Genomic DNA, 19,132 nt, shown 5'->3' on the forward strand with positions numbered 1-19,132 from the left:
AATAGAATGTATAATTGCTAAAAAGGCCTTGAGGAAACTAACCTTGAAAGACTAACGTGCCAGCTACTCAAAATGGATAGCTGCCAAAGCCCCCCTCCCATCGAGTGAGCTCCCTCGGGCCAGCAAGATGGTGCTGAAACCTGTAGGAGCTCGTCATGACGTCAACTATGACATAAAAAGTAACACCCAACAGGGAGGGCATTTAACTAACCACTTTACACCTAAGCCAATTGGCAATGTTTTCTTGCTCATATCTTGATTTCTTTCAATTATGTAATTTTGCCTTTAAAAGGGTCTGCGTGCCCACTTTTTGTCAGATGCCATTAAATTTTCTGAAGTTCTTTCATTTAACCTGAACCACGTGTCAGTGTGAATTTACTTCTGCGTATACGCAATTTAATCATCTCTAATTTGGTCAGGAACAGATAGTCAAAAACAGGTCGCAAGAGTATTCTGAGAACGGACAGCAACTGAAATAGCCTGCCCTTTGGTGGGTCTCCGCTCAGAACTCAAGCTGGTTTTAGCTCATCTTGTGCCATTACAGAGAGAACATATCTGAAGCATATCAGACTGGTCCCACCCATACGGGCAGTCCAGATCCGAAATGCCAGCAAATTCTCTCTGCACGAGAGATACAGCAACCCCAGACGATCGTTTCAGCCTTGTTAGGCATCATCAGTGAGGCATAGCTGATATCTCCCTAGGCACCGTGAGCAAGGGGTCCACGTCTGGATTACCCTTTAAACTTATGGAGAGAAAAAAACAGGTCGCAAGAGTATTCTGAGAACGGACAGCAACTGAAATAGCCTGCCCTTCGGTGGGTCCCCGCTCAGAACTCAAGCTGGTTTTAGCTCATATTGTGCCATTACAGAGAGAACATATCTGAAGCATATCAGACTGGTCCCACCCATACGGGCAGTCCAGATCCGAAATGCCAGCAAGTTCTCTCTGCACGAGAGATACAGCAACCCCAGACGATCGTTTCAGCCTTGTTAGGCATCATCAGTGAGGCATAGCTGATATCTCTCTAGGCACCGTGAGCAAGGGGTCCACGTCTGGATTACCCTTTAAACTTATGGAGAGAAAAAAACAGGTCGCAAGAGTATTCTGAGAACAGAAGAAGAATCCTATAACAGTGGGACTGAAAGCTTTCATTTTGTACTTGTTTTACTTGTTTTACTGTTTCAAATGCAAACTCATTGTCCTCAAACTGTGAAATCTGAATGGGTGGCTCTGATGCAACTCTCCCTGCAGGTCTTTGTAGCTTACACTGGTACACTCCTTGAAAAATGAATCAAAAGCACAGACGCCAGGCAGCAATATCAGAAGTTCCACTGTATGTCACTTCACCAGTTGGTCATCAGAATTATTGCCTTTTGCATAGGAGGTAGCTATAGAGGAGAGTAATGCATAGGTACCTTCAAATTGACAGAGCTCACCTCCATTATAGAGATCTCTTCTTTCCTATGTTACCCCCTCTGACATTTTCTCAGCATATTCCAGACATCCTGGCACCGGATTGGGTTCTTACCCATTACCCATGGTTCATACAATGTCACTGCAGTCGCCCATCTGGTTTCTGCACAGTTTTAGTTGTTTGTCCCACCTTCGTTTGACACTGTGTAATTACTCTTCCTGTTACTCCATAAATTAGTTGTCTTCACCAAGACTTGTCTACTGTTTTGGAATGAAATTAGGAGAATGCTGGGTTATCTCTTGGTGGTATGAATAAGGGGCTGACACAGTTACAGGTTCTGGTCTGCATCCAAAGTCAATGACGAGTTCAGGTACCATTGCAAAAATAAGGGGAGGTAACTACACCAATAAAATCCTAGCATCATAACCACTATAATAAACCCCTTGGAATCTCATGAAGTATTTTGCATGTAAATATCCACAATGTGTTAATAGCACACCAGCAAAGTGACCAGGGGCTGTAAGAGGAACCTTACTTATATAATCGATAATCAGAATATTAAATAATTAAATTTGAGGATAGTTGGAGGGCAGAGGAAATTAATTCACGTCTTCAAACCACAGTACCTTTCCTGTGCATATGCAGCAAACCCAGACCTTGTTTCATTTAGCAATTGTGTATCTCTTGCATTCTTAGAGTTAATGAAAAACATTATTTCCAATCACATTAAAAAGTACACGTCTTGATTGTCAGTGAGCATTTGGTGTCCTAGAACACGTTGACATTCTCACCTTGGAATAATTAGCTTGTTAACTTGTCTGTATTTTCTTGCTAGTAACGCCTCCACACCAGCGCGGTGCTGTCCAGTGCTCGGATCCCTGTATAATACAAACACCTTGGAATCCTTTAAATCATGTGATAAGAAAGCTCTGCTTGAACAAGCCGCTAATGAGGTGAGAACTACGGTTTTATAATAATGTAGTTTAGTTCCTTAATAGCCAAACCTAATATCACAGGAATAAATCCTTGTGATAAAATGTGATTATTATTCTTTTGCTGTAACATTTGTCAACCTCGTCATTCCGACAAAACTACTTTAATGGGTAAAACATTACTAATTGTGTCTTACTAATGTTCTTTTTAAATTGGTTTTGCTTATTGTGAAGTAAAGATAATAATAATAATAATAATAATATAATATGTATCCAGTAATCAAAATACATTTTTGATGTTCTAAACCTTCTTCCCTACACCCTTCTTTTTTTCTTTCCAGTACATCAACTGGAATTGTCTCGCCATCCTGGATCTCATGTTTTGTTCTCTCCTCAGTTCTTAAAGGACCACTATGGTGCCAGGAAAACATACTTGTTGTCCTTGGGTCCCTCTCGCCCTCTGGGCCCCCCTCCCGCCGGGCTCTAGGGTTACCTTTTTTCCAGCGCCGGGCTCCCTCGCTGCTGGGGACTCTCCTCCTCCTTTCCCCGCCATCGGCTGAATGCACATGCGCGGCACGAGCCACACACGAATTCAGTCAGTCCGTAGGAAAGCATTCTCAATGCTTTCCTATGAACGCTGGTGTCTTCTCACTGTGAAAATCACAGTGAGAAGCGCGGAAGCGCCTCTAACGGCGGTCAATGAGACAGCCACTAGAGGCTCGATTAATCCATTTGTAAACATAGCAGTTTCTCTGAAACACCTATGTTTACAGCTGCAGGGTTAACCCTAGATGGACCTGGCACCCAGACCACTTCATCAAGCTGAAGTCGTCTGGGTGCCTATAGTGGTCCTTTAATACAACTTTATCCTCTTTAAGCATCCTAATCCATGTCCATTCCTGACCAGCATCTGCTTCTCTTTTCATAATCCCCCTTTCAGGCCTCTCCCTACTCCTCTTCTCCCCATTCTGTGTATGTTTGCAAACACCATTCCTCAATTACCTCTCCATATAACCATCTACTATGTCTTTCCTCAATTCGTCCTAACTAAATGCCTGTTTGTGTATAACCCCTTCTATGGGTTATACACAAATGTTTCTCTCCTTTACCACTGCTTTATTATTCTGTAAATCTACTCTTACATCTCTCCCCCATCACACTACTCATGGGACTATACTCCCCATAAGACTACCAGGTCTCCCCAATTTTCCTGATCGTTTTCCTGGTCTGTCATAAAAGACAGATTGTCTAACCCATGCGTCCTCAAACTTCCAGCCCCTCAGATGTTGCTGAACTACAACTCCCATGATTCTTTGAATTACATAGATAGCCAGAGAATCATGGGAGTTGTAGTTCAGCAACATCTAGGGGGCCGGAGTTTGAGGACCCATGGTCTAATCCCTTGTGATGTAGGGGGTAATACAAGGTTTGTTTTGGGTCATTACCGTCTGTTTACGCAAAACATGCCTTTGAAAGTTTGTGTTTTGAAATGTGTCATGGTTAGGTAGTATAATATGTATGCACAGCTATATACATTTTAATGATATAGATAGTGGATTAATATGTAAATATGCTAAATACGTTTCAAAATGTGTGTGTTTTTTGCATCCCTCTGGATTGAAAGAGGCCCTACAGACATACTAATGTCATTATGGTAATTCTTCTTATTATACACGGCTCTTGCATAAATTAGCTGTCTTAAATGCTGATCTGAGTTGGAGAAACATTTTGTTTGCACACTTTTTTTTTTCCCCTAGAAAGTGTGCAATATTTGCTTTGGAACCATTTTCTTCTTCATTTAACGGTTTAAAGATATGACCTGGTAACCTAATCGGTAACCTTGATCCACAGCTCAGCCACAAACAGTGTGTATTAAGACAAGAGCTTCATTGCTATAAGCATACTCTGATTCAAGGCTGCCCAAAAGGTAGATCCCCCCGCCCCCCCCCCCCCCCAGATGTTGTGGAACTACAACTCCCATGATACTTTACGCTTAAAATGGCTAAGCATCATGACAGTTCTTGTTTTAAAGCATCTTGTGATCTATCTTTGCTCTAATCAATGATATACAGTTTATATGATTACAACATTTTGTGGTTAAAAAATTATTTATTTTACAGATCTGGAATGCAATTAAATCTGGTGCAGCCCTTGATGATCCAGCATGCCTAAATAAATTCCTGCTATTAACGTTTTCAGTAAGTGTATTTTTTTTTCCTATTGTAGTTAGCTAATGCTTTTGGAATTAAATGAGGACTTCTACTGCACTCACAATGGGACTATGGTAAGGACAGAGCAACCTTGATGTTCTGTGCCTAAACATCTTCGGTGTTGCATTCCACCTCTTGCCACTGCATTCTACATGATTTAATTATTTTTCAAAACACCTGCACCCAATGCAGTAAAGTCACAGGCTGCTATATCTGGAATAATACCTGAAAAAGTCAGCAATGTTGGGCACTGACTACTACATGTTAGAGGTTGGAGATGTTCCACTCTTCAGATTGGTATGACGATCTTCACTGGATATAAATAATAACTAGGGAGGGATCAGACTGATTTCTAAAAGAAATCCAAGACCGCAAACTGCAAAGTGCACAGACAGCAATTGCAAAAAGGATCCAGTACTCGCAAAGTCCCAAATTATTTCAGCACAGTTAAGGGCTTTTATCAAGCCTGCAATTGCTTTCTCCATTGGCTATGTCGGGGGTTAATTTAGCTCTTAAATGCTTTGGCATATGAAAAGGGAAAATTAATTATTTTTACTGTGTACTAGTATTTACTGTGACCTCTCAAAGCAAACCTGCTTTCCTAATTTTAAATAATTCAATCCCAGAAAAATACAGTTTTCCTTTATGTTTAAGCTCAACTGGAATCCTATAGCAGATATACCATCGTCGTGTTTGTAATTCCAGCTTAATAATTTGATATTCTTTAATTTTAATGTAAGACACCAAAGTGCATATTCCTGGCTTAATTTTATGGTTACTTTAAAAAAGTTGCTAATGTCTTTGGGTCTCCCAGCGCATTAATTATATATCATGGAAATGAAAAATGTCTTCTTAATTTAATACTGATCTAAGAGAGTTGTGTTGGCGTCTCCTAATTTATTCAGGCTATTATTTCCCAGATTAAATTGTGACATTTTTAATATGCTCAATCTTCAAGATCCCCAGGGCACCAGGCACTGTATCCGTGAAAGGTTAGACTGACAAATCACTTTTGAACAATGCGTTGATATCGATCTTCAAAAAGCCTTATTTCTTTTAAAAATTATTTTTTATTCTGTTTCCTTTTACCTTCTCAAGGCTTTTGTCTGTTTTCTGAGCAGAATTATGGGTCAACAAAAGCCATTAATCAGCTATTCATATAGCGTACGGTTAGCATTACCAACTTAAATACATTACCAGGGCTTAGAAATAGATTGCATTGTTTAGAGTTTACGATAATGACAAGGTTATTTCAGGTTTTAAGTTCCAATTTTTGTTTTCGTGTACCCAGAACTTGAGTTTAATTTGAGAGACAGGATTTTTGTCTCAAGACCGGTTTCATATATTTGTTTAAACAGATCCTGGCATTCTCTAATATTCATGTCCAATTATAGCAGTGGTAGCTGTTTATTTTTTCAGATTTTTGTAGATGGTGTCCCTGTCCAATAATTGGACAATATTGGAGACGTACCCTGCCTAGCATCATGTGTATTTTTTATTAAACGCTATAGTCATTAGATCTTCTACAGCTTAGTTAGTTAGTTTAATACTAAATTGTCAGGAATACATCTTTGTGTTCCTGATACTATAGTGTTCCTTTAATGTATTACAGGGTATATCAAGAATGCAATATATGCTCATACAATAGAAAGCATGTTTAGAAATGTTGTATTAGTACAACCCTAAGGAAGCCTAAATGAACTGATATAATGTGAGGTATTTATTTTGCAGGATTTAAAGAAATATCGGTTTTATTACTGGTTTTGCTTTCCTGCACTTTGCTTTCCTGAAGGAGTCTGTCTGATGAAGCAGCCAGTGTTGCTGGGGGAAAGGTTTTCGGACACTCAGGTACAGATTCTCAGAGATGACTGTTTTACACAATAGGAATGCTCAGTTTAATATTTATAGAAAGTTCTATAGTGTTTGCCTGTATGCTCACTTGAAGTAAAAAAGTACTATTGTTTTAAGAGTGAGATATACATTTTATTGACTATACTAGAGCTATCTGTAACTTTATCTTTCTCTCATTGATATTCATTTTAGATTCAAGCTTTTCAGAATGTCTACGATGATTTTCTACAGACAGAAGGCTCCAGTGTCCAACCGTACTTTCTAATTCGATATACTGAGGATTCGTTTTCTATGGCCCCTCTAAGGAAATTTGAAGAATTCTGTAAAGATCAAAAAAAGGTGATTCCAAGCTACTTTTCTTTAGAATCCCCTGTAATCCTTATTCTGGAACAGTGCAAAAAGCCCTGATACCCATATTTATCTAATACCCAAGGTAAATAGATTACAGGTAACACATCGGTGATGATCGCCACCTCTGTTGAAAGTCTCATGTTATGAGTTGTATGTGTTTCATGTTTTTTTGTTTGGAGTTTTTTGTTTTTTCTTCTTTTCATTTTTTAATAATGTATAAAAATATATATATTACACATAAATTGGGGCACAATCACGTTTATCAAGTTCCCTTTGGGGACGAGGATGTTCAATGCTCCTTTACGTCTTCCTCAAGATCGTCCTGTGGGGCATCCTCTATGTAAGAGAGAAAATATGTAGTTTAACCCCTTAAGGACCAAACTTCTAGAAAAAAGGGAATCATGACATGTCATGTGTAAGAGGTTTATGGTACAACCTTGCAGGCTTTTTTCAAAATATATTTTTTAAATCTTGTAAAATGCAGATAATCCTGAGGCAACAATATAGTGCCTTTATGCTGTGTTTATTGTTTCCAACAATATTTAGCTTTATTGCACCCTATTTTGTAATTGTGTGTTTTTCATGGTTTGTATTTGTAAGCTAAAAAGTAGATTCACAAGTGTAGCAGATGTTGAGTTTGTTTTTTTATTATTATTATTATATATATATATATATATATATAATGTTTTTATGAAAGCACATTTTATTGCACAGTAAATGCCATATCATGCGTTCTTTTGTATTCTGTCATTTTCACATGTTTATGCCGTGTGGTGATGAATCAGTAGAATATCTCTACAGATTATTGTTTAGACTGTCCACTTGGTAAACCAGCAATCTGTAATGCCATTCTTTAAGCTAAATCCGTTACAGGGTTATTGACGTGACTATTGTCGGGAATTCAAAGTGAATTTTAAAATTAAGGCCAGAATAGCTGAACTAAAAGCATAGATGACTTAGAGAATTTTTCAAGTTTAACATTTTGGCCTTAAAATTTAAATTCAGTTTGAATTCCCATCACTTCTCATTTTAGTGAATAACCCTGCTAGTGTACATGTCAGTATAATGACATTGCGATCAGAATCAGACGTTTCAGCACATAAGTGGTGTTTTTTTTTTAATTTTTTTTTTTTCTTACAATTTATTGTCTTTTTGAAGGTCACTTTTGGATTCTACGACCCGTGCACGCTGCCCCAGTATCCTGGCTGGCCACTGCGGAATTTGCTGGTGTTGGCAGCTTATCATTGGTATATGAGCCCTGATATTGCATGAATATTTTATCCTAGTTATCTACACAAATGTTTGCAAAAAACCTTGAGCGAGGTTTCATTGCTGTATAATTATAATTTTTTGGGGTAACACACCCATATCCATTTCAGTATTTTATTTATTTAATTTTTAACAATTTAAATCCAATTTATTTTTAAGAAGACTTTTTTTTTTTTTTTTTTTTTTTTTTTTTTTTAATGCAGGCAGAATAATATATCGTAGTTCATTTTGTAAGATTAATAGGGACCACAAAGAGAGAAGGATGAGACTCACATGAAGATGGAGAGGTTCCTAATTATTATTTATTTTCTCTTTCGAATTGTAAATAAAAAATTATTCTCCTCTGAAACAGTAAGACGTCTGCTTATATCTGAAGGTGCTAGTGTAGTTATGAGCTGCATTTAGTGATAAACCGTTTTGTATGTCAAGACAGAGGCTGTTCTTTCACAGCTCTAAGTGTATTGCAGAATACTGTTACTTGAAAAGTTTAGTTCGACTTTGGAGGTCTTTTAAATAATTGTTAGAAAATTGTAAACCTAGGTTTTTATAACTTTATCAGCGTAAAAACCATTCACATTCATGATTACATATACATTCAAAATGTATAGTTACACAGTTTGCAGTATATATTATAACAGAGAATTTACAGCAAATTTTGGACCTTTGGTGGAATTATGCTTTGCGACTTGCATCATACTAATCATTGGTTAATAGTTTGCTGACCCGGGACAAGTGAGGCTTGATTTCCAAATAAATCACTCCATATATTTCAGCAAATAATATTTTCTCTGTGATTTGTGGTTTTGTTTTTTTGATTGTTTTAAATGTATCATATAAAATGTACTGCTCAAACCTAATGTTTATATATATATATATATTTTTTTTTTTTTCCATGTATAAAATTTTACCTGCATTTGTTATAAAGCTATATAATACAAAGTGGTATGTTGAATACACTGGGTACAATCTCTTTGTTCTTATATTTTTGAAAGTTAAACATTTGCACAATGCAATCCTTTCATTACACAAGGACATCTCTGCAGGTGACTGTCCTCAATAATGGTAAACCACAATTCTTACCTCCCTCTTCTTTCCTTCTCCCCCGTAAAATAGGTGGAATAATGCATGATGTGGATTTGAAAAGAAAACATTTAATATATTGATAGAAAAAAAACAAATGCTATATTTCCTTGCATTTACTAGGCTAGAACACAAACTACCTCTCTAAATGTATTTTTCGAAATTAAAATTATAGTGGACTTTTTATTTTTTTTAAACATTTACTGTGAATATGTGCCTGATTACCAGTTGCAGAAGCAAAGTTGTTCAACATTTTTAATGTGCCACTTTGAAACCTTCCTGGTGTAGGTTCCTTTTAATTCTTCAACCTTTCTGGTTTGTGTTTTTATTGGGGGGGAGAGACTGTTGATCATAACCACTACATCGTGACCACAACAACTCGCCAGGCAAATCCCAGAAAAAATAAATGATTTGACTACTTCTAAGGGGTAGGGTGATACCAAGAGTTAGGAGTTATGGTGCTTGGCATGTCCCTTTAAAGGGACATTGTAGACACCAGAACCACTAAGCTTATTGTAGTGATGTTGTTGTCTTTAGCATGTCCCCGCAGGCTTTTCCATGTAAACATGTTTGTATTCCTAACACTGTAGTGTTCCTTTAACTTATTTCTTCGACTGTAATAACATGATAAACTAAGCATCTTTCTCTTCACTGAAAGAGAATAATCCATAAGGTTTAAATCCTTCTTCTTTGTACACATCCCATACACATGTGAAACCTGAGAGGTTGATCTGCACAAAACATTAAGGTTATTTCGCCTCTTAATATTTCAGAGTTCCAATCATGCCTTTCAATCATCTAATTTAGGAAGCTGATTAGGCACCTGTCCCAATGTTTCCAGCATCTCACTGAAAATAATTAAACCAAAATGAATGATCAATTAGTGCTTGCTAAAGAAAGCACACAAGCTATTTAAGAATATCAGAAGTGATTAAGGTGAAGCTGTAAGTTAATATCTGATTGTGTCCAGCGAGTTGTAATTGTTGCATTGTTTTGCAGGTGGAGCCTTGTTGAATCTGTGGAAGTTATCGGTGTTCGTGACCGCACATTGCAAGGCGAGAGGGATATGGCACACAGCATCATCTTTGAAATTAAACTCCCCAAGTTGACACTTAACCAAGGTAACCTACCCTTTCAGTACTAAAAAGATTCTGAAAAGAGAATAATGTGGCCGAAGAGCAACTGACACATAGAGAAGAAGACTACTCTTGAGAAGGAACATAACCAGTTTAATACTTCAACTGTTACTCCAACCATGAAAACTTCAGCGTTTAGAATTTCTGCTTGATAAGTAATGTGCACTTGCTGCACCCCCGGCACACATGGCTTAGGATGCCTGGAATCCTGTTCTGTGCTGCCTAATATCAGTTCTGTGCAAACATTAAATCTGTCGTCAGCGTGCACTGGTGACCGGTGTAATGAGCTTCTCCTTTTATAAATTTATCTCCCCTTGCTCTTTCATTGAAGCCTTCCTATACCTTTTTTTATATTTACTCCCTCCCTGTCTAACCTTACCGGCTCAGGGTGAATGCATGTTTTCTTTATTAGAAGCATTCAATTGGACATCACGAGGACTCCAGTAATGTTAGACCGGGAGTTAAGAGCAACGTGAGAACTTCGTCCGGTGCTGGGTTTCATATAAGTTTATTGAAGTTGTTGCTTTATTTTATGACTTATTTTATTATTTATTGGGGGGTGTTCCAGAATAATGGTTTTAAAGGGTTACTCTTTAAAACCAACACGTTATTGTAAGGCATAACCAAATTCTAGTGTTTGTAATGCAGTAATCCAGGATGAAAATCTCTAAGTGGTGGTTATTAAACTGCATGTGTTTAATCTGACTTCTCAACATAGAAAACAAGTAAAATATATATGGCCATAGTTTGTTGCACCAGGATATGGAAAAAGAACAACATTCTCAATTCCCTCACCTTATACAGTGAGGGGAAAAAGTATTTGATCCCCTGCTGATTTTGAACGTTTGCCCACTGACAAAGAAATGATCAGTCTATAATTTTAATGGTAGGTGTATTTTAACAGTGAGAGACAGAATAACAAAAAAAAAATACAAAATCCAGAAAAACGCATGTCAAATAAGTTATACATTGATTTGTATGTCAATGAGTGAAATAAGTATTTAATCCCCTATCAATCTGCAACATTTCTGGCTCCCAGGTATCTTTTTCAGAGGTAACAAGCTGATATTAGGAGCACTCTCTTAAGCAATCAATCAGATTCCAAACTCTCCACCATAGCCAAGACCAAAGAGCTGTCCAAGGATGTCAGGGACAAGATTGTAGACATACACAAGGCTGGAATGGGCTATAAGACCATCACCAAGCAGCTTGGTGAGAAGGTGACAACAGTTGGTGCGATTATTCGCAAATGGAAGAAAGACAAAATAATGGTCAGTCTCCTTCGGTCTGGTGCTCCATGCAAGATCTCACCTCGATCAATGATCATGAGAACGGTGAGTAATTAGCCCAGAACTACACGGGAGGATCTTGTTAATGATCTCAAGGCAGCTGGGACCATAATCACCAAGAAAACAACTGGTAACACACTATGCCGTGAAGGACTGAAATCCGCAAGGTCTCCCTGCTCAAGAAAGCACATTTACAGGCCCGTCTGAAGTTTGCCAATAAACATCTGAACGATTCAGAGGAGAACTGGGTGAAAGTTCTGGGTGTTGTGGTCAGATCAGACCAAAATCGAGCTCTTTGGCATCAACTCAAGTCACCGTGTTTGGAGGAGGAGGAGCCTATACCCCCAAGAACACCATCCTCACTATCAAAGATGGAGGTGGAAACATTATGCTTTGGGGGTGTTTTTCTGCTAAGGGGACAGGACAACTGCACCGCATCAAAGGGACGATGGATGGGGCCATGTACCGTCAAATCTTGGGTGAGAGCCTCCTTTCCTCAGCCAGTGCGTTGAAAATGGGTCGTGGGTGGGTATTCCATCATGACAATGACCCAAAGCACACAGCCAAGGCAACAAAGGAGTGGCTCAAAAAGAAACACATTAAGGTCCTGGAGTGGCTCCATACCTTACTTAATCCCATAGAATATCTGTGGAGGGAGCTGAAGGTTTGAGTTGCCAAACGTCAGCCTCAAAACCTTAATTACTTGCAGAGGATCTGCAAAGAGGAGTGGGACAAAATCCCTCCTGATATGTGTGCAAACCTGGTGGCCAACTACAAGAAACGTCTGACCTCTGTGATTGCCAACAAGGGTTTTGCCACCAAGTACTAAGTCGAAGGGGTCAAATACTTATTTCACTCATTGACTTGCAAATCAATTCATAACTTTTTTGACATGCGTGTTTCTGGATTATGTCTGTCAGTGGGCAAACGTTCAAAATCAGCAGGGGATCAAATACTTTTCCCCCTCACTGAATCATGAAAATAATATCCTTACATGCTCTCTTTTCTGTCTTTCTCTAATTATACTGATTGATGATTTGTGCTGAAACATTAAGGTTGCGGTCATTTTAATGATCAATGTATTAGGAATACAATTAAAATTACAAAAATAAATAAACAAAAAAACAACTCTTTTTACACTGTTTTCTCAGCCTGCCCAAAAGCAGTAGGATGGGAGAAAAACCAAAAAGGGGTTATGGGTCCCAGAATGGTGAACCTGAGCGAATGCATGGATCCAAAAAGGTAAATTGACTTGGCAATCTTACTTTTACTCATATGAAATAGAACTAGAAGGTCAAGTTCATGATCTGGCTAGTTTTCATGCTAATCTCTTATTTAAGGTTAGCAGAATCATCAGTGGATCTTAACCTGAAACTTATGCGCTGGCGACTAGTCCCTACACTGGACTTGGAGAAGGTGATATCTTCAAAGTGTTTACTGTTGGGAGCGGGTACTCTTGGATGCAATGTAGCTCGGACACTGATGGTAAGTTTTATTACACTAATATAAGTAAAATGTCTTGTTTCATGGACTGGAAAGTGTTTTGTACAAATTGTAACATTAATAGAAGGGTAAACACACAATCTACACATGTTCACAGGTTCCAAATGTGTCTTTAAACATTACATATCATACAAAGAATTGATAGGCGCTTAACTATAGTAAAACAATAGATAAAAGAAAACGATTCAAGGATTCCCAGACCTTGTGAATTGATAAATTACAAGAAAAATAGTAAACCGCGCCCAGTGTACATGTACAGAATGTTATACGTACATAGGTCTTCAAATAATTGCACACAGTTGACCTCAAAAATGAGAAGAAAAAACAAAATAATAGTGCAGCACAGTATGTAAAGTGCATATGTGGTAGGTAATCTTGAATCACTTCCACTCACAATTTTTGAGGCGCTGTTTTGCACATGGACGGAATAATCCCCGTCTAAGGATGTATAGTGATGCAGTCACCACAGATGCTTCGAATAAAGTGCAGTATGCAGGATAGATGTGGAAGTAAATACAGGAAAAAAACTCCAATGGTGAAGTAAGTACTGATGGAAAATCAAATGTATAAATAAGGTAATGTACTTATATTTACTAGAGCAGAACCTGGGGGTGGTATAATCCTAAGGATTTGATGGTACCAGAAAGCAGTAGGCAAATAAAGGTGTGTGTGTGTGTGTGTGTGTATGTATGTATATGTATATGTATATATATATATATATATATATATATATATGTATATATATATATATATAAAGAAAAGTTAGATAGCACTCCACGGACTCACTTTGTTAAAAATAAAAATTAACTTTTAATGCTCCAAGTTAAAAAATCGACGTTTCAGTCTGACCAATCAGATCTTCATCTGATGAAAGTCTGATTGGTCAGACTGAAACGTCGATTTTTTTAACTTGGAGCATTAAAAGTTAATTTTTATTTTTAACAAAGTGAGTCCGTGGAGTGCTATCTACCTTTTCTTTATATTTTTGCCAGACAAGCACCCGGCATTAAATATTGTCCACAGTGAGTGCAACACTACTTGTATTTTTGTATGTATGTGTATATATATATATATATATATATATATATAAAAAAAGAGATAAACTTGGCACTCACCCTTTTCAAATTTTTTTTCCAATATTCTTGCCTGGGTGCAGACCTCAGCGTCAGTATGAATATTCCAATGTTGTAATAAGGTGCACTCACAGGACTTTTTTCAATAACTTACTTTTATTCTGAGAAGTGAATTACATGTGAAGAAAATATCGTAAATCGACGTTTCGACCCCTATAGGGGTCGAAACGTCGATTTACGATATTTTCTTCACATGTAATTCACTTCTCAGAATAAAAGTAAGTTATTGAAAAAAGTCCTGTGAGTGCACCTTATTACAACATTGGAATATATATATATATATATATATATATATATTGTGACAAAATGGCTTTTGTCACTGGGTCTGCATGTGACAAACTGCCCTGCCCCCCTATCTCTTGGAGGAGCCGGATTGCTAGCCTCTTACCCTGGGATGCTGGCCCGTTAAGTCATGGGGTCTTAAGGCACTTGGGACAGAGCCCTCTGTGTCTGGATCACATCATTCGCCTTACTTGCTTGGATTGTACATTTCCCCTATTACACTCGTATGTGGGTTCGTGCAGTTTAACTTCCATTACATCTGGTGAACTTAAACTTTATTCGACGTTATTGAGAACTGTGTTCGTGGGATCTGAGCGCTATTCGCCTATAATATGCGCTCAGATCCAAGCTATCTGGGGGGGTGTGGAACATGGGGACTTCGTTAAGCGAAACATGAGTTATTGATTTTAATACAGTTTTGTTAAAAGGTAAAAAGCACATGCTTCTCTCTGCCCGGAGATAATTAGGTTCTCTGCAACCACTTAAGTTAATTATCTCCAGGATAGAGAGGAGGGGTTATACTCTTCCTGTGGGTGTGTATAAGAATTGTACTGTATACTGATTGGTTCTGCATATTTTGTTACAGTCTTCCACAAGGTCCCATGTGGGAGTTCCCTTGCTGGGAGACCATCATAAAAGGGCTGATTTGGGCCATCAATAAACACATTCGTTTTACCCCTTCATGAAGTCTCGACTCATGTTTGGGGAATTGGGAGCTATAATCACTACTTCACTCTTTTCAGCTTGGATTTCGGGAGACGCTACAAGGATCAACGCTGCACAGATAGCAGGATCCTTTACATATATATACTTTTATTTTACCAAACAAAAAAATGATAAAACAGTATAAAATACTTATAGGAGTCCCACTTGATGCATTTTGCCTCTCTGAGGCTTCTTCAGAAGTGTGTTTAAGTCCTTGCAAAGGTCTGGTTATATATGGTGGTCTTGATTGAAGATAGCTTCCTGGTGAAAGTAATTGCTGGCTTTCTGTAACCATGCTGGAAAGCACACGTCATACTGTAAGTGACGCGGCGGTTAACCAGCATTGGTAGTCTCATGGACTTAATGCGTGTCAGTCTGGAACGCATACGTCACCAAAATGGTGTAGTTGCGTTCCAAACATAGTTGGTGTGGGTCCTTTCCACAGCAGGGGCTAGATTTGTGTATAGGGTATTCCTTTGGTCCCACCTCTTTAAGAAATTTCTTTATCTCTGTTCATCACGGAGGGGGCATGGGGTCACGGAGGTAGTGACGTGACGCGACGCAAGTTCTTCATATACAGTATATACCTAGGAAATGGCTCAACAGCCAAATTGGAAGAGTACAAAACGATGGAAATTAATATAAAAGGTGTATAAATGTATACGTCTTATATAGCGAAAATAGTTACCATATATACTCGAGTATAAGTCGAGTTTTTCGGCACATTTTTTGTGCTGAAAAACCCCAACTCAACTTATACTCGAGTCAGTGTCTGTATTATGGCAATTTACATTGCCATAATACAGACTGGGGGCTGGCAGAGAGCGCTTACCTCTCCTGCAGCTCCTGTCAGCTACCTTCTCCTCCGCGCCGGTCCGGTCAGCTCCCCTGTCAGCTCCCAGTGTAAGTCTTGCGAGAGCCGCGGGGTCATAGCGCGGCTCTCGCAAGACTTACACTGGGACTTGCAGAGGGAGCTGACCGGACCGGCGCGGAGGAGAAGGGAGCTGACAGGAGCTGCAGAAGAGGTAAGCGCTCTCTGCCAGCCCCCTCCACTGAACTGCCAATGCCACTGGACCACCAGGGAGTGAGAGCCCCCCTCCCTGCCATGTATCAAGCAGGGAGGGGGGCCGAAAAAAATATATAAATAATAATAAAATAATATTTAAAAAAATAATTATAAAATAATAATAATAAATTTTTTTTATAAAACAATTAATATTAAAATAATAATAAAAAAATAATAAAAATGCCCACCCCCCACCAATGCTCTGCATCACACTATGCATCACACACTGCACTCATACACACACACTGCATTCTCATACACACATTGCACTCATACACACACTGCATTCATTATATACACACACTGTAAATAAATATTCAATTAATATAATTTTTTTAGGATCTAATTTTATTTAGAAATTTACCAGTAGCTGCTGCATTTCCCACCCTAGTCTTATACTCAAGTCAATAAGTTTTCCCAGTTTTTTGGGGTAATCTTAGGGGCCTCGGCTTATATTCGGGTCGGCTTATACTCGCGTATATACGGTATATGGATTTTAGATATCTCATGGGGGATAACTCCATATACATTAGCCTAAGATATCAGGAACCATAAATGAGCACTTAACTCATTTGTAGAGAAAGGGGATGGCTGAACAGCCATTTATTTAAAAAAGAAGGAATATTAATTATAGTTCCAATCCAGAGTTGAAAGACATAAATAAAAAGTAATAAATAATAATAATAAAAATTGAGCATCAACTATTGTGAATATACATAATTATATTAGCAGGTACATAGATTTCACTATAAAGAGAATGACTTGCAGTGCATATAATTGATGGTACTTTGGCATTGTGTGCCACCCACTAAAAATAGTAATAGTATGGGGAGTAATATCAAGTAAATGGGAGAGATAGTGGAAATGGGTGTTAAAGAGATCAAAAATGATAAAAAAACAAAACAAAAAAAAAACTATGTATATATAAAACACAGAATGAAATTAAAAAATAATAATTACTAAAAAATGATATTGTTATAATTTTTTTTTAAAATAAATCAATGTCTGCGTTTAAACTATTGGGATACAAAGTATCCATATGGTAGACCCATTCCATTTCTGTTTTCTCTATCTTCTTAATAAAATCTCCTCCCGTGTTTTTTTTACAATTGCAATGCCTGTGAATATCTGGCGTTGTTGTCATGCAGACAAAAATGTGATGCAGAGTCGTTCTTAAATCCTTTGTCAATGTTTCTACAGTGCTCTGCAATTCTTGTTTTCAGTGGCCTAATAGTTAGTCCAATATGTTGGAGGCTACATGGACACTCCAATAGATAGATTACATTTTTGCTATTGCAAGTAATTATATATGTAATAGTATATTTTTCCATTTTTATTAGATTTAAATGTAGTTCTCAATTTTCTCTGTTGGGTTAGTTCTTTTACAGGCTAAACAGCAGTTCCATATGTAGAAAACCCTTTTGTCCGTCATAAAGTTGCTGACTTTGTTTGGGCTTGTCCTTATATATTTTTTTTGTTAGGTGCATTTTTAGATTGGGTGCACCTCTAAACTCCACTTTTGGTCTTTCTGGAATTATGTTTTTTTAATAATTCATCTTCTTTTAGTAAGTGCCAGTGCTTGTTTAAAATACTGTTGTTTATTGTTGTAATATAACACAATAGGCAGGGAGAAATTTTGATTTCTTTGTATTTTTTCTTTATGTACGAGTTATTTTCTGTTCAGCAATAATGTTTGGTTTATAGTGGACTCTATCCCTTTAACTTCATATCCTTTTTATATAAATCTCTTTTTCAAATCATTTGCTTGTTTTGTAAGGATAGGAGTTTCTGAGTAATTTACATATCTTATAATGAAATATCATAGTTACTTAAAGCAAAATAGCAAGGACTAGGCGTAATATTAATTAAAATAGATATTTTTTTTTTTTTTTGAACAGGTAACATGGAGATATTTTAGGTAAACCTGTTTTAGATATTTTTAAATTCATATAATGTAAAGTAAGTTAATTTTGGACACATCGCAAAGTATAAATATTGGGAGAGCCTGAAAGTAATTAACGGGGTGGGATTTAACTTTAACTTTATTTTATTATTATTATTATTATTTTAACAGGGAGAAGATCATTGCTGATCCGTCTCCCTGCACTTCACACAGACCGCGGAAGAGCAGGGAGGCGGATTGTGATTTCCTGCAGCACGTGCTTGCTCTGACAGCCTTTCAGAGCGATCACTGCTGCAGGGGCAGCGCGATCTGGTGCTTCCCGTCTGCCTCTAATAGGCAGAGGCAGACCGGAGAAGCGTTAACCCCGCGATCTGGAGTCTCTTCTCTGGAATTTTAAACACTTAATGAAACTATTTTTATTTTATTTTTATTTTATATTAAAAATTTAGAAAATCACATCATAAACAAGTTAAGACAAGGAAAAACAATGCAAAATTTTCTAAGAGTGTTTAATTTATTTTCTTCCTGGTGTGTTTTCTCTATGGCGACTGCCAGGTGCAAAGAGAATGGCTTATAACAATAATTGACAATGAGCTAAGATGGGGGCACACAGTTCCAGAATATAGAGGCGTGTATTTGTACATTTAATTTTTTTTTCACATCTCACAAATACCTATTTGTTAAATATAGGGATAAGTAAGCATATTATCAAAAATGCCAGAATGTGGCAGATGCCCTTTAAGGGCTGATGATGTCACACAGATTTTTGTTTCCCCCCTTGCAATCTTAACCCCTTCCCACCTGGTTCGTCATGGTGGGGAAGCAGTTAACGCCGAATGACGGACCAGGTCCGTCATGCGGTGAAGTTAACCCCAGATCACGCGGTTAACGCTTCTCCGGTCTGCCTCTGTATTAGAGACAGATGGAAAGCACCAGATCGTGCTTCCCCTGCAGCAGTGATCGCTCTGAAAGGCTGTCAGAGCAAGCACATGTGCTGCAGGAAAT

The 19,132-nt window shown here is 37.8% G+C and overlaps 1 protein-coding gene across 1 annotated transcript in view; it reads left to right on the plus strand.

Annotated features, from left to right (window-relative positions):
• The window catches only part of ATG7 (autophagy related 7), a 260,635-nt gene that overhangs the window by 33,523 nt on the left and 207,980 nt on the right, over positions 1–19,132 (plus strand). Inside the window, exons 4-11 of the mRNA XM_063426931.1 lie at positions 2,253–2,370; positions 4,470–4,547; positions 6,291–6,407; positions 6,603–6,749; positions 7,920–8,008; positions 10,110–10,231; positions 12,687–12,777; positions 12,876–13,020. Of these exons, the coding sequence (XP_063283001.1) occupies positions 2,253–2,370; positions 4,470–4,547; positions 6,291–6,407; positions 6,603–6,749; positions 7,920–8,008; positions 10,110–10,231; positions 12,687–12,777; positions 12,876–13,020 (907 nt within the window). The remainder of the gene's footprint in view (positions 1–2,252; positions 2,371–4,469; positions 4,548–6,290; positions 6,408–6,602; positions 6,750–7,919; positions 8,009–10,109; positions 10,232–12,686; positions 12,778–12,875; positions 13,021–19,132) is intronic.

This window comes from Pelobates fuscus, chromosome 7, assembly GCF_036172605.1.
Source record: "Pelobates fuscus isolate aPelFus1 chromosome 7, aPelFus1.pri, whole genome shotgun sequence".
Taxonomy (NCBI): Eukaryota; Metazoa; Chordata; class Amphibia; order Anura; family Pelobatidae; genus Pelobates; species Pelobates fuscus.